This window comes from Notolepis coatsorum (genome assembly GCF_963971535.1).
Source record: "Notolepis coatsorum genome assembly, chromosome: 2".
NCBI classification, from domain to species: Eukaryota; Metazoa; Chordata; class Actinopteri; order Aulopiformes; family Paralepididae; genus Notolepis; species Notolepis coatsorum.
Genome location: NC_140166.1, coordinates 100719200 through 100735277, shown reverse-complemented (window position 1 = coordinate 100735277; position 16078 = coordinate 100719200). Strand labels below are relative to the sequence as shown.

General features: G+C 41.9%; 1 protein-coding gene across 2 annotated transcripts; it reads left to right on the top strand.

The window, feature by feature from the left end:
• Nucleotides 1-1708: 1708 nt before the first annotated feature.
• Nucleotides 1709-14158, top strand: uraha (urate (5-hydroxyiso-) hydrolase a). Of its 2 annotated transcripts, none has more exons than XM_084308663.1 (4): nucleotides 1709-1787; nucleotides 10089-10231; nucleotides 11036-11171; nucleotides 13919-14158. In XM_084308663.1, exons 1-4 carry the CDS (start codon nucleotides 1752-1754, stop codon nucleotides 14006-14008), a joined length of 405 nt encoding a protein of 134 aa, XP_084164789.1. In that variant the 5' UTR covers nucleotides 1709-1751; the 3' UTR covers nucleotides 14009-14158. The 2 variants fall into 2 exon arrangements, with proteins under 2 accessions (XP_084164789.1, XP_084164790.1); XM_084308664.1 differs by lacking the exon at nucleotides 1709-1787 and adding an exon at nucleotides 3065-3299.
• The last annotated feature ends 1920 nt before the right edge of the window (nucleotides 14159-16078 follow it).

The following is a 16078-nucleotide window of genomic DNA, read 5'->3' as shown; positions in this document are numbered from 1 at the left end:
CACTTTGTTTAATTGAAACGTGGTCCAGCCGGAGGGCTTGATAAAGTGTATAATCCGCTGTTGATGATGTATATCCAGACCACTGTCCACTGTCCAGACTGCATCCGCCATATAGCTTGTTAGCCAAGTGTTAGCTGTTAGCACCACACAACACAAGTACTTGATTTCTTTGTCCATTTCCGCGTCGAACAGACTGCAAACTACCTGGCGTTCTATCGCCATGCTCTAAGACAAACTCTAACCTTAACCAACTTTGAAAGAGTGCCTAAGCTTAACCGTGGAAAGAACTTGCAGTCACGCTCTAAGACAAATAGCTGCATCTCACAACAACACAACTATCTCTACCAACCTAGAAAACCTAGAATTGGAACATAGAAACCTAGAATTGGAACATAGAAAGTGGCGTCGGCCAATCAGAGAGCGTCTCCGCGAAATGCGGCTACGGAAAAAAAAACTGGAGTCGGCCAATCAGAGAGCGTCTCCGCGAAATGCGGCTACGGAAATTCTTGACGCTGCTATGGATGCTTGCCTAGACCGCTTCAAATCGCGCCCGGTTTCCAACATAATACATCATATTTCAACGCACAGCGCGTTACGCACTGATTGGCTGCGACGGATACAGCGATCAAACAGTGACGCACACTCCGAGCGCTATTGCGTCTAGCCCGGGCCGAGAAATACGGCTAGGAAAAATGCGGCAGGAGAAATGCGGCAGGAGTGAGTCACTTCCTGTTCAGGAAAACAAGTATTTTTTATTTTATATATTAACGTTATATTGTGCATTGGAAACACAAACATACTTAAAATGAGTAAATATTATTCATTTTAAACATGTTTATATTATTTATAGGGCTATAAAACAAAAAACAAAAAAATTTTTTTTTCTTCTCTCATTTAACAGGTGGGTCGGTGCCCTAGCGCCCCCGGTGGCCAGCCGCCACTGGTATCAAATGAAATAAGATGGAACAGCTCCATGCATTAATTGAATAAACAACTATTTGCTGATTACCAGTATGGTATTGTTTAAATTGTACATCTTTTTGCACATCTTTGTCAGGGAATTCCAACAATTCTGGACCTGAATGTACCAGTACATTTTTGGTGCACTCTTTAAGCCACTCATCTGTAAGTGCCCCACGTCCTGTAAATTACTTTTGTGAGTGACTGACTGATTGATTGATTGATTGATTGATTGAAAACTTTATTAACAGATTGCAGAATGGGTACAATACAGTACAGCTCAATACACACAATTGTTAAGGGGATGCAGACCAGAGAAAGACTTTCGTCTTGTTTACATCAGGGTCCTGTGTGACCTTAAGTTGATCTCTAGATAATGGCTAGCCAGTTGCGTAAGAATGTTTGTATTAAAAAAAATTAATGGACCTCCCTAATTTCTAAACCCTGGCTACCCTGATGAGGACTGTGTGTTATGTGTAACTATAGGAGAGATATGAGGACTATGTTTAAATTTCAATTGCCTTGTGTACATTGACAATAAGGTCATCTTCGTATTCTTCTAAACATTGGAGTATGACACAGTGCGCGGTTACAATTTGGCCGCATTTCCATAACTATTTAACAGTAATGTTGTCACCTATACTCCACCAGCGCAATAATGAGCATACACCATACCGCCATCTCCCATTGGATGGCTGACAGCAGTGACAGGTGACATATATTTATCAGCCTTGGCAGGTCAGGGGAGGGTGGGGGGTAGTCCGACTTTCCAGCGCGCCCTAAGCAAAAGAATGGCTTTCCACTTTGTTTTAAAGTCTTTTCAGACGGTAAGCAACATTCCTCGCCTGCACACCCGCTTGTATCATTCTGCGCCTCCGTGTGAATATAGACAGGCGCTCCACGAGCAGCGCGCTCTGCGCACGGTAACTATAGACAACGCGTCTGTGCACCTGCTGTGTCCATACAATAACATTAGCCTAAAAATTGTTAATGTGGCTATTATGATAATGTGTGTGTGTGTGTGTGTGTGTGTGTGTGTGTGTGTGTGTGTGTGTGTGTGTGTGTGTGTGTGTGTGTGTGTGTGTGTGTGTCAGAAGAGGAGCCACTACTTCTGAACAACAGATATTGTGAGAGCGTATCATATGCTATACTGGCTAAAATGATCTCATGCATAAATTATCAATATAGTAGCTAATAAGCGGAAACGTGCCTAAACATAAACAAGACGAGGGGTGTTGTATAGATCGTAATATGCCATGTAATTGCTCTCTTGTTTATATCCAACGCAGTTATTATTATTATTATTATTATTATTATTATTATTATTATTATTATTATTATTATTATTATTATTATTATCAGGGAACTCATAGAATGTCCCTCTATCATGGTGTGTGTGGTGGTGACTGGTGACACCGTGCTTAAAAGTTTAAGACATTTATGGCGGTTGAGACGAGACACGAACTAGAACTACTATAGCCTAGTCCTACTATATATATCAACTTTTGTTCCCTCAGCAATCAGACTGTTAAATAAGAAGGACATAACATCACCATAGGGTCTAACGGTCGTTTAATTGGTTAGGGCTAGGTGCAATGGTAATCCTTGTGCAATAATCGGTATGGTGTTGTTTTTATACTACAGTATGTTAGGAACTGCATATAGGGGACTGCATATTGTGTATGCATGTATTTATTCCTGTGACTGTTTGTCTATACTTTTGCAACTTTTTGCAACCACTCGAATTCCCTACTTGGGATAATAAAGTTGTCCTTATCTTAAATTAACAGGGGGTACAACTTGGGTCTGTTTAGAATATGTGTCTTGTCGAGATGAAACCGTCCATAATATAAAAACATAGCCTATTACATAGGCGTTTCACGGGATTGCGCCCCGCTTGTCGCTCCGCCTTGCCAGACTGCCGCTCGCAAAATCAATTATTATTATTATTATTATTATTATTATTATTATTATTATTATTATTATTATTATTATTATTATTATTATTATTATTATTATTATTAATTATACACGAAGCGAGTATACGCGGCGTGACGCGAACGTGGGAAGGAACTGGAGAGCTGCAGCCGCGGGGCATCGCGTCCCAAGCCGCGGCAGAGGGTGAATTTCATATGTTGTTAAACAAACGTAGTTAAATGACACCGGGATACGTTCTAGCACTTTACTAAGTTACTAGACTTGGCTCTCAGTAATCGTAAATCATGATCAACTTCACGCCACCTTAGCAACTGTCCCTTGCTTTGCGCGGCGCGCCTGGCAATCAGCAGTCAACCGTATCCGTGGAGTGTGTACGCGGCGTACCTACTTACCGGAACGCGGTAAGAGGATACTTTAATTACAAAAGATGAAAGCAGCTACACCTACACCAGTCACTGGAGCCGCGCGCCCTAGCGCTTTGACCGCCAGGGCGTCCCTCTGTTTACTCCCCATTACGTGCGACAACGCTGTAGAAATGCATTGAAAACAGTATTTGAATGGCTTAATAAAGCTCCCAGCTGGTGATGCAAGGCAGCACATTGGATGCCATATCTATTTTATGGAGCCTCTGTATCCATAATTAAAACTACAGTAGGCTAGGCTCTAACAACACTCCAACACACTGAAAATGGGAGACCCTGATGTTAACCTCGTTCCCAGTTTTATCTCCTCCGTGAGATAAAGACTGGTTTTGATTGATTGATTGATTAAAGCACTACTGCCGAAAGTGTGTATGGGGTAGAATTTCCGGTGTATGTACTTCCCGCCTAGCCCCTTTCGTGACTTTCGGTTTGCAAAATAGTCACGAAAGGGGCTAGTACTTCCCCTGGAAGCTGCCTCCGAACGGACCAAATTTTTCCCGAATCCTGTCGGCAAACAAGCTAGAACGTCCAGGTCATGTAGTAAATTATTCAGGCAACGCCGTTGCAGTGGCTTAAACGAGGAAATATTGTGCACTTCACACGTTTCTATAATTGTTTTGTCGAAACCGGAAAGCCTGTAGCCGGTGTTCTGCAAAATCCTACTCCCTGCAGAATTCTGCGTCTATACAAATAGTAGCTCTAGTTCTGCAGACCCCTCTCTGATTGGTTGAGCTCCATTTCTGCAGCCTCTCTGCTGGGAGGCGTCGCTCTAGTTCTGCAGACCCCTCTCTGATTGGTTGAGCTCCATTTCTGCAGCCCCTCTGCTGGGAGCTGTCGCGCGGAATTCTACTGCCGAGCGCTCCTGCGCTTGCGCACGCATGCGCATGACCCACAATCGTTCACTACAATATTCTGCCACCTTGCTAACGAACATCATGTTGAGTCTTGTTGATATATCTTAAACAATATCTTAAACATATGTTTTTCATTGCACCTTTTGAACTGTATAAGCATGTAAATATTTGCATGTAATTGGCTTTGCAGCTGAATGTATTTGTAGATGATAACATGTCGGTACACCTGTTGGAGTTCGGAGTGAACTATAGGGTGACGTCACCCAGCTGTCAAAAGATATAGGCGATTCGCGCTACGGCAGCAGTTTTTGAGGAGGGAGTAGAAACACCGGTACTTCCAGTTCCTGTACTTCCGTTTTCACACTTTAGGAGTCATAGATAGCTTTACCAGCCTACCCTGATGTAAACAAGACGAAAGTCTTTTTCTGGTCTGCATCCCCTTAAAGGGGAACTCCAACATTTTGGGAAATTAGCTTATTTAACATCTTCCCTGGAGTTAGACAAGAAGATACATACCTTTTTTGTCTTTGTGCGTGCATTTTAGCTTTGGGAATAGACGCTCCGTTAGCATAGCTTAGCTTCATCACTGGAAGTGAGGCAGGACAGTAGCCTTACAGTGCCTTACAGTGTATTGCAAGGTCTGACATTGACCAAACTTGATATGCATGACCTTGGTGGGCTCTAGGTCAACTCCTGAAAAGGGGGTCAATGTCAGACTTTGCAATCAAAAGTTAGGGGGCTAATAACCCTTGCCATAATTTCAGTGCGCCCCATAACTTTTGATTGCAAGGTCTGACATTGACCCCCTTTTCAGGAGTTGACCTAGAGCCCACCAAGGTCATGCATATCAAATTTGGTCAATGTCAGACCTTGCAATACACTGTAAGGCACTGTAAGGCTACTGTCCTGCCTCACTTCCAGTGATGAAGCTAAGCTATGCTAACGGAGCGTCTATTCCCAAAGCTAAAATGCACGCACTGAGACAAAAAAGGTATGTATCTTCTTGTCTAACTCCAGGGAAGATGTTAAATAAGCTAATTTCCCAAAATGTTGGAGTTCCCCTTTAACAATTGTTTGTATTGAGCCATACTGTATTGTGCCCATTCTGCAATATGTTAATAACGTTTTCAATCAATCAATCAATCAATCTCCATGCTAAGTATCATCTAGTAAAGATTCAGTAGCCTACAATAATTTTTTATTCAGTCATAAATTGCTTATTGTGGAATGTTAATGTGGGGAGTGTAATTCTTTTCAGTTTCAGATGTATAATTAGTTAATTTGTTGTTTGTCAGATGAAGTGTTTGAGCACAGCCAACTCTCAGTAGGCTGAGGGGGCGTGGCCTTCTGTTCACTGTTAACTCAATCAGCGCCAGTTCCACAAGGAAGCATACTAGGTCCGCTACTGTTCCTAATTTATGAAAATGACATGTCGTCAGCTTGTGACTGCAACTTGTTCCTGTTTGCGGACGACTCAGCCCTGCTGGTCTCTGACAAGAACAAGTTCTGGTAAACAAGAATACCCTGAAGACTCTGGCAGGAGCACTCATTCAAGGGTACTACGACTATGCGTGCACCTCATGGTACCAAAGCACCTCAAAGGCGCTAAAAACAAAATTACAAACATCTCAAAACAAACTGGTCAGACTACTGCTTGACCTTACTCCTAGAACCCACCTCACCCCTGCCCACTTTGACAACCTAGTATGGCTTAGAGTAGACGACAGAGTACAGCAACTTGCAATGGGCCTGGTCTACAAGATACACTACACGACCAAGGTACCCATGTACATGTCAAAATACTTCCCAAAGGTCAGTGAATACCACGATCACAACACCAGAGGGAGCTCCACAAATCATGTTAAACCCAGATTCGGCTCAAACAAGGGACTAAACACGTTTAGCAAATTATGCCACATCAATGTGGAACGCCCTACCCAAAGCTGTAAAGGAATGTGAATCACTACCCACTTTCAAAAACACTCTCAAAAAACACCTACGGGAGACTGCAATTCGAAAACTGGCCCCTGTAAATGTCCTAACACAACCCCCTCCAATGTACAGTAAATTACCAAGTATGGTCTTGTCAATATTCCAATGTACAGTTTTGTTTGTACAGTTGTACAGTGTCCCCCACCCACCCCTCCTACCCAACCTCCCCCCCCACTCCTACCCACCCCCCCCCCCCCATTCCTTGATTCCTTAAGGGCTCGAAATTGCCTGGGTTTTAGTCATATGCTCCCGCTGTTTGGCTACTTCTATGTGCAGTGAAAACTACTCGAATGCTTTATAACCTAGTCATTGATTTAGTTCAGGGTAATCTAAGATTAGCCGCAGAGCTAACGCTAGTTAACGTGAGCTAACGCTAGTTAATCAAGCTCACAGAGAGAGATAAACAGCTGACAGCGGATAGTACAGGACGGTACAAATACAATAAAAAAGCGGGTGGGGGCTGTTGTGTAAACCTTGTACTCTTTAGTTCACATATAATAAGAGACGGATTATTTGCTCGCTCCACCAGTGCACCACAACAACACACACCAACTCTCGTCACAACGCTTTACGGTATTTTCACAGCACTGTCGCAACATTACCGTAAAACGTGAACACCGTTGTGACCCACTCGCTCCACTAGTGAGGACTGGTCTCGCCCTCTGCTGGCGCGTGTGTGCACTACACTCAAAACTCTGTTTCACTGTAATAGAAACTGAAGCGCATCTGTGATTTTGACGGTTTTGACGGTATTGATTTTCAATACCGTCGGGATTTCTAAATACCCTGGTATACCGTATACCGCCATACCGCCCAAGCCTAGACTAAATTATGATCTGCCTTCATCCAACAATGATTTCTTTTTTTTTAAACTTAAGTTTTTATTTTCATTTTTTCAACAACATACATAGACAACATTCATAGACAATACACAGTACATAAATATAAAACAAATAGACAAAAAATTAGTAAAGAAAAAGTGTGGCATGGGTCCTTCGGTCCATTCTACATTTGCATTATTTATTTACATTTTTATTCATTTCCTTGTATCCTTTTCAAACCTCTGTGATGTCGTTACTTCCCCTCCTGTATTCTTCCCATTTTCCCCATTTCCATTCAAACTTTTCTTTTTGCAGCCTCAGCAGATGTGTGATTCTCTCCATTTCCTGTATCCCCTCTACCAACTCTATCCATTGGTCCTTTGTCGGCCCTTCTACCTTGTACCACAGTTTAGTTAAAGCTTTCTTGGCTGCCACTATCAATATCTTAATCAAATATTTGTCTTCCCCTTGGATTCCTTCTTGTGACAGATTCCCCAAATACAACACTTGGCCTCCCTGGGGTATTTCGTATCCTATTATTTCATTTATTATCCCTCCTATCTCTTCCCAGTAGTGCCTTATCTTCTGACATCCCCAGAATATGTGTGTATGGTTCGCCCCCTCCTGTCCTCCAACAATGATTTCACCTCGATCGCAACGTGTGTGTGTAACGTTACTCCACAACGTATGCCGTTGGTGACGATCAAAGCATCAAAAAACGACCCCCCCCCCCCCCCCTTTCATGCATTCATGATGAAACATAATAGCTATTATATACATTTGATTTGGAAATAGCGTGTCCAGGCGAGAAACGGCAACACTTTTAGTGAAATCCCACGTTTTGCTGCATATCGTCGTTTTCTGAGATTAGACAGGATCACTCTAAAACTATACTTAAATATTCACCACGGTATAACACGCGAACGTATTGATGAAAAGAAATATTATTTTTCACATATTGAACGATAGATAGTTGATGTCGAATGGGCCATAGTATTGTATCCATAGCTATAATATAGAATATATATATAGCCCTGCAAACACCGCCACTTATTCCTATCTTTTAGAGCGTCGGCGTGGTAGGAACAAACGATGCTCAAGTCAGTGGCGTCCAAAGAGTTAAGGACACTCACCTTGTCCTTACACCACCCAGCTAGATGTGACAGATGATGGGCCAATCAGAGTAACCCGAGAACATTATGCAATATCTACAACGAGGCAGATTGGATATTTTAATTATTTTCACTACAACAGTTTTAACATCTTCTGATTGTATAAAGTGAGAACGGGATACCAGGAAATTTATTTTGTGTTTACTGCAGAGCGGAGGGATTGGGAGACCCATGTTACTGACCAAACACTCCATATCAGTGATGGCTTGTCAGAATGTAGAGCTATTTAACACTTATTTTAACAAAATAACTTACAGCTCCTTTAATGTGTAAAAACAAGATTACAAACATCACAAAACAAACTGGTCAGACTTCTACTTGACCTTACCCCTAGAACCCACCTCACCCCTGCCCACTTTGACAACCTAGGATGGCTTAGAGTAGACGACAGAGTACAGCAACTTGCAATGGGCCTGGTCTACAAGATACACTATACGACTAAGGTACCCATGTACATGTCAAAATACTTCCCAAAGGTCAGTGAATACCACGACCACAACACCAGAGGAAGCTCAACAAATCATGTTAAACCCAGATTCGGCTCAAACAAGGGACTAAACACTTTTCGCAATTATGCCACATCAATGTGGAACTCCCTACCCAAAGCTGTAAAGGAATGTGAATCCCTACCCACATTCAAAACCGCTCTTAAAGAGCACCTACGGGAGGCTGCCATTCGAAACTGGCCACCGTAAATGTCCAAACCCCCCCACCCCCTACTAATAGACGGTCTCCCCACTGCATGTATATATTCTCTCCCCACCGTATGTATATTTCTCTCCCACCCACCCACCCCCTCCTAATGTACAGTCTCCTCCCCACCGTATGTATATATTCTCTCCCCACCGTATGTATATTTCTCTCCCACCCACCCACCCCCCCTAATGTACAGTCCCCTCCCCATCATATGTATATACTCTGTCAGGATCTATGGGTAACAGTACTGTATATTTGCATATCGTATATGTCACAAATGTAACAGTACTACATACCTGTATGTCATGTATGTCCCTATGCCATAAATGTCATGTATGTTGTGTATGTCATTTAATGTCACTATGAATTGAAAATGGGGGACCCTGATGTAAATAGGACAAACGTCTTTATCTGGTCTCTGCATCCCCTTAACAATTGTGTGCATTGAGCCGTACTGTATTGTACCCATTCTGCAATCTGTTAAATAAAGTTTTCATTCATTCATTCATTCATTCATTCATTCATTCATTCATTCATTCATTCATTCATAGGTGGTCAATCGCTCCCCGTCTGAAAAGACAGTCACAGGGGGTCTACACGGTGTGTAGACTACACCAAGCGGGTGCAGTTCACTACATGAGTGTAATTTACTGCATGCATAACACGCAGCTGGAAAGGCGTATGACTGATCACATAATGCAAGTGAAATAAAATAATGTGTCAAAAAATACAATTTTTTATATTTTATCAAAGCAAAAGCATTTCCAATTCAGTAAAAAAATTGCCAGCCATCAGTTGAGTCAGTGTTTGTGAATAAAGCTAGAAATCGGATACAGAACTGGGATGTGAAACCTGGGACTGCTCCATAGAAAATGAATGACAATGAATGAGGTTTTAATTCTGGTTCAGACCTTCTCACAATGCTAGAATCTAAACTTAATTAGGGTGTGAAAAAACATTTTCTGGCCTCATAAAGTCAGAGCACCGTTTGTTGTCTATGAAACCCACATATTTTACATCCCAGTGACATCACCGATCGGAGGGTTCTCTCTGATTTCTAGCTTTAGGAGAGAGTGGTGCGTGTCACTAATACTGACAACTGTCCTTGGATACAGGAAGAATATATGAGAATTCTTACAACCCCTTTAAGCCCAGACCCCCCCTTCTTCCGCCAATTTCTCATACATGGCTTTCACTTTTTTTGTTCTGGCAATTCCATCTTGTGTACCGTAGACAATATCAGAAATGGCGGTTGCTGGCAGCCCCCTGACCACCCATGTCTTGAACACTGGAACAGGCGTCCCTGGGTCCTGTATGGACCTCAGCCTCCATCGACTGGACCCCACCTCGACCGTTTGGAATCAGATTTCCACAGGGTAAAACCTGAGAGCATGCAGAAACATATATATATGTTTATTTCTATATGTCTGAATATATACCTATTTATACACCTGCATATAACCCATCGTTAGCCTCATAGGATAACTGCCTAAGTCATTTTTCAAGACTTTCGGGAAAGAAGAAAAAAATAATTTTCACACAAGTCACACGAGTGAGTTAGGCAGAAAGAAATGTTTAAAATAACAAGGTTCTGATTGGCTGAGCTGAGGACACAGCCACTAAGCCAGGGTGGTGCAGCAGTGTGAGGAGAGTAGAGTTAGGCAAAAATATCAATTTGGCAAAAAAAGTACTTAGGCAGTTATCCTATGAGGCTAACGCCATATAACTGTATGATAGCATGTACAATAATGCTGTATACCGTATATATACGGGACCAGATATACGGGATACGGGACCCAAGTAGGTGACACTGAGACAGTTGTAAGCAAGAAGCCTGTGGGAAGAAGCATAGTGTCTTTATACCTGTATCACTGTACATAATAATACTACAACTCTGTGTACATACATCTGATTAGCACTATTACTCAGTAGTACTCTTTATATATTTTATGTCCAGTTTAATCACCTGTACATTGTATATTACATTTGCACTCTGGTTGGATACCAAACTTAATTGTATTGTGCTATACTTGTGCTGTATGATGACATTACATTTTAATGAATCCAATTCACAGTCTTTTAGAGAACGTCTTACACATACAAACAGTACAGTTACAGGACAATTACACTTCAACACGGTTTTTAACTTCAAAATGTTTATTCATAATTTCTCTTCACAGGACCACTAATGGTGATGGACGTTGTCCAGGTCTCATCAGCAGAGAAAGCTTCACAGCTGGTGTGTACAAGATGCGCTTTGAGACCGGCCAGTACTGGGAGAGTCTGGGGGAGTCCTGTTTCTACCCCTATATAGAGGTGAGTGTCCCTCCTGATCGGGACCGCACACGCTGCATTTTTGGGGGTTGAGACCCGTTGCAGACAGAGTGGAGGTAATGTAATTATTACAAATGTTTGTAATAATTAGAGGCGGCTGGGTGGCGCAGCGGACATTGCGCTCGTCACCAACGCAAGAGACACCGGCGTTGAGACGACTGGCGTTGCCTCCGGCTTGGGCCAGTCGTCATACTAACTCAATTAGCATAGTTAGCGGGTGGAAGTCGATGGGTGGTAATCTGGACGTTGTGGACAGCGACTCCTACAGGTCGGTTGGGGGACGCCTGCACAGCAGAGACAGGAAATGGCGAGGGGTAGTGTGAGCCTCCCACACGTTACACCTCGCCAATGAGAGTCCGCGCTGGCAGGTGAAAAGATGTGACAGGCTGCCTCCTCGTGTATCGGAGGGGACACGTGATGCAAGGCTTCTATCCTCCCTACAACCGGCCAGTGGGGGGCATATGCAAGCAACGTTCAAGACAGGGGAGGGGAGAATTGGCACAGCGGGTAATTGGCATGGGAGAAAAATAGAAAAGAAAAAGTGGATCACATTTTTTTTTTGTAATAATTTAAAAGGTTTTGGCTGACAATACGCATTAAGCATTGGGTATATTGCTGTGCATTGTTATGTCCCTTGGAACGAGACATAATAAAATCGGTTGTGTGTGTGTGTGTGCGTGTGCGACTCTGTGCAATATCTTGTTATTGCTGCTGCCATGTGCTTAAGATGTGTTCTAAAAATTGATTTCCCTAAACAATTACTCCTACTTGAGCACTACTCAAGTAATTCATGTGAGTACTCGATCTGGGAGAACATTACTCGTGCCCATCTGTAGTTGGGGCTCAAGCAACAAAAGGGCACCCCCTCACCTAAAATCTTCAGAGTAGGGATGGGACGCCAGTTTTGTAAAATAGGGTATCTCTGCTCTGATGGATATTCTGCTCTATTCTAAATGGAGATGATGGTAAATTAAAATATGCACACAAAAAGAATAAACACCTCGTCTAGTAGCATGGCTACATGGGTAGAGCTCCGGACTCATGATCGGAAGATCACCAGTTCGAGCCCTGGTCAAGGCCGTTGTCGGAAAGTTGTGTTGTTGTCCAGCAGGGAGCACTCTGTCCTCTGGATTGATTGATTGAAAACTTTATTAACAGATTGCAGAATGGGTACAATACAGTACGGCTCAATACAAACAACTGCTAAGAGGATGCAGACCAGAAAAATACTTTTGTCTTGTTTACATCAGGGTCCTCCATTTTCAATTCATCAAGACATTTATGACATACAATACATACAAATATACAGTACTGTGTGAGAAAAAGAGATCATAAAAAAATATATACATCCGAAGGGGAAGAAACTGTACATTGGAGGGGGTTGGGTGGGTGGGTGGGGATGGGGGGTTTGGACATTTACTGGGGCCAGTTTATAATTGCAGCCACCAGTAGGTGCTCTTTGAGAGCGGTTTTGAAGGAGGGTAGGGATTCACATTATTTTACGGCTGTGGGTAGGGCACTCTGTCCTCTGGACCTGGTGGTGTTGTTGTCCAGCAGGGAGCACTCTGTCCTCTGGACCTGGTGGTGTTGTTGTCCAGCAGGGAGCACTCTGTCCTCTGGACCTGGTGGTGTTGTTGTCCAGCAGGGAGCACTCTGTCCTCTGGACCTGGTGGTGTTGTTGTCCAGCAGGGAGCACTCTGTCCTATGGACTTGTCAGTAACAATGCCCCTGTTACGGTGATAGGGACATCATACAGCTGCGAGTGCCGCCCTTCGGATGAGACGTTAAACTGAATTTGGTCATTAAAAAACCCAGGTATCCTATTGTAAAGAGTAGGGGCTTCCCCACCGTTCCTGGCCAAATTCCCTATCAGGTCTCTGACATCAAGGCTACCTAATAATCCCTCCCCTTTATTTGGCCTCCTAAAATGACACTTTTTGGACAAAATGCACTTTCATGGCTGGTCCAGTTTCATATTTCCAGATGTTCTGACTAAAGACAGTAGCTCAGTTGTCATCCCTATTGTTTTTCTGAAAGGTTATCATGTTGTCCAACCAGGCTTCACTGTGTTATTCTATTGTTTTTTCTGAAAGGTTATCATGTTGTCCAACCAGGCTTCACTGTTATTCTATTGTTTTTCTGAAAGGTTATCATGTTGTCCAACCAGGCTTCACTGTGTTATTCTATTGTTTTTCTGAAAGGTTATCATGTTGTCCAACCAGGCTTCACTGTGTTATTCTATTGTTCTATTGTTTGTGTATATATATATATATACAAACAATAGAATAACACAGTGAAGCCTGGTTGGACAACATGATAACCTTTATATTATAAATTATTATATATATATATATATATATATATATATATATATATATATATATATATATATATATATATATATATATATATATATATATATATATATATTTTTTTTTTTTTTTTTTTTTTTTTTTTTTTTGAGGTTATCATGATGTCCAACCAGGCTTCACTGTGTTATTCTATTGGTTTTTAAAGGTTATCATGTTGTCCAACCAGGCTTCACTGTGTTATTCTATTGGTTTTTAAAGGTTATCATGTTGTCCAACCAGGCTTCACTGTGTTATTCTATTGGTTTTTAAAGGTTATCATGTTGTCCAACCAGACTTCACTGTGTCATTCTATTGTTTTCTGAAAGGTTATCATGGCTAATTGTTGATCGCTCCTTCGTTTGCTTTGTTCTGTTACAGATTCCTTTCACCATAACCGACCCCAGCCAGAAGTACCACATACCTCTGCTCCTCAGTCGCTTCTCTTACAGTACATATAGAGGGAGCTAGCGAGCTTCACGTGACTATCGTACGCTACCTCCGCCAACTGCCCATCACTCACTCACGGTACATCAGAGGCAACTACACCAAACACACTCATCTCAACACCAGCCGAACCCTTAGAAAGCAAACCAACTGACAGGGAATAATAAACGTGTATTTGAGGTGATTGCGGTGTGTTCATTGTGTGTTCATTGTGTGGTTATTGTGTATTTTATTAAACTAAAATTACCTTCAGCCACTAGATGTCGCACTACAGCACCAGCATGTCCTTTATTAATCAAGAATTATTATAATAATTTTTTTAATGATTAGTCTACATAAACATTATCTGTAGCACCTTTATATATAGGAATTGCTCTTATATATGTGTTTTTAAAATGTATATAATGCTGCTCATTTATGTCTAGATGTGTAATGATGATAAATGGAAATGTTTTTCTTTGTTCCTCATCTGTGATCCACTCAGTGCACACTCCAACGCAGAGCTGTCTCTACAATTGGTAATTTTATTACCAATAAATAACTATTTATTTACGTCACAGACCTGCTATGACGCACCGGAACGACGTCCCAAACTCTGCTTAGAATGGAGAACGCAAAGCGCTGAGATTGTGTTGTGGGGCTCCAAGTGGATGGGTGAAATGCTCCTGCATATTAGAAGAGATCAGTTGGCACTAGTGTATTGGGCCAACCTTAGAGGTCATATGGATGAACATAATTAGCAAAAATCTCCAGGAAAAAGAGAAAGCTCAATTAGAAAGTTCTGGATGGATTATAGAACAAAAAGCCAGAGAGATGGGCCTTCTGGAATCTCCTTTCTCCCCTCTAACTCTAATAGATCTATATGGTGGAGAGCCATATCAGGCTTATACTGATGCATCTAAGATAGAATCAAACAGAGTGGGTGCTGCATTTACAATCCCCAGTCTTAGAATTTCAAAAAAAAAGAGAGATTAAGTAACAGACTATTAGCTGTAATGATAGGTCTATTCTCCTCTATCCAGGATAAAGCTAAGAGTGAGGTCTTAATTGTGTCAGACTCAATGTCTTCATTGATAAGTATTCGAGATGTTTTGTCCCAGTCAAGGCTGGACATTGTGCTGGAAATAGTGCAGATGGTAGAAAGACTTCGGCACTCAAGTATCAATGTTGTCTTTTTGTGGGTTCCGGCCCATATAGGAGTTTGAGGGAATGAGTTGGCAGATAAGTTGGCCAAAAAGGCTTGTGAACTTCCTCGAGTCACAATAAATATACAGAGTAGTAGTAAAGCTGAAATCCAAAGTATAGTCAAACTAAAGGCTAAGTAAAAATGGAAAGTCATGTGGGATAATGAGAGGACAGGGAGATGGTTTTATGGGGTTCAAAAAAGGGTGGGTTGGAGTAGGGCTACTAGTAGAAACAAGAAAGAAGAGGACATGTTTACAAGAATGAGGTTGGGACATACAGGGTTGAACAGTACTTTAGTAAAGTTAAAAAAGCATACTAATGGGCTATGTGAGTGGGTTTTCGCAAAGGAAAAGGAACAAGAGATGCAATCTGCCAACTCAGAATCATTGGTGAAAAATCGATAGACCAACAGAAGAAGCTGTATATTTGCTTCATCGATTTCACGAAGGCCTTCGACAGAGTTGAACATACAACATTGATGAGAACAATGGAAGAATTCAAAATACCAGTTTCTGACCGAAGAATAATTGCCAACTTATACTGGAGGCAGAAGGCTAATGTTAGAATAGGAAAGGAGAAATCAAGAGACTTCCCGGTGGAGAAGGGTGTAAGACAAGGATGCATCTTGTCCCCTGTACTCTTTAATATGTACAGTGAATCACTGATGAAAAAAGGTCTGAGAGGAGGGAAAGGAGTAAAACTTGGCGAAGAGAACATCACCAATATAAGATACGCGGATGACACTGCTATAGTCTGTAACTGTCAAGAAGATCTACAGGACATAATGAATAAGCTGAATGTCGAATGCAAAAACTATGGAATGTCACTAAACACAAAGAAAACTAAAGTAATGATCATTGAAAAAACACCAGGAACTGTTTGTAAAATACAGGTGGATGGAGAAAAACT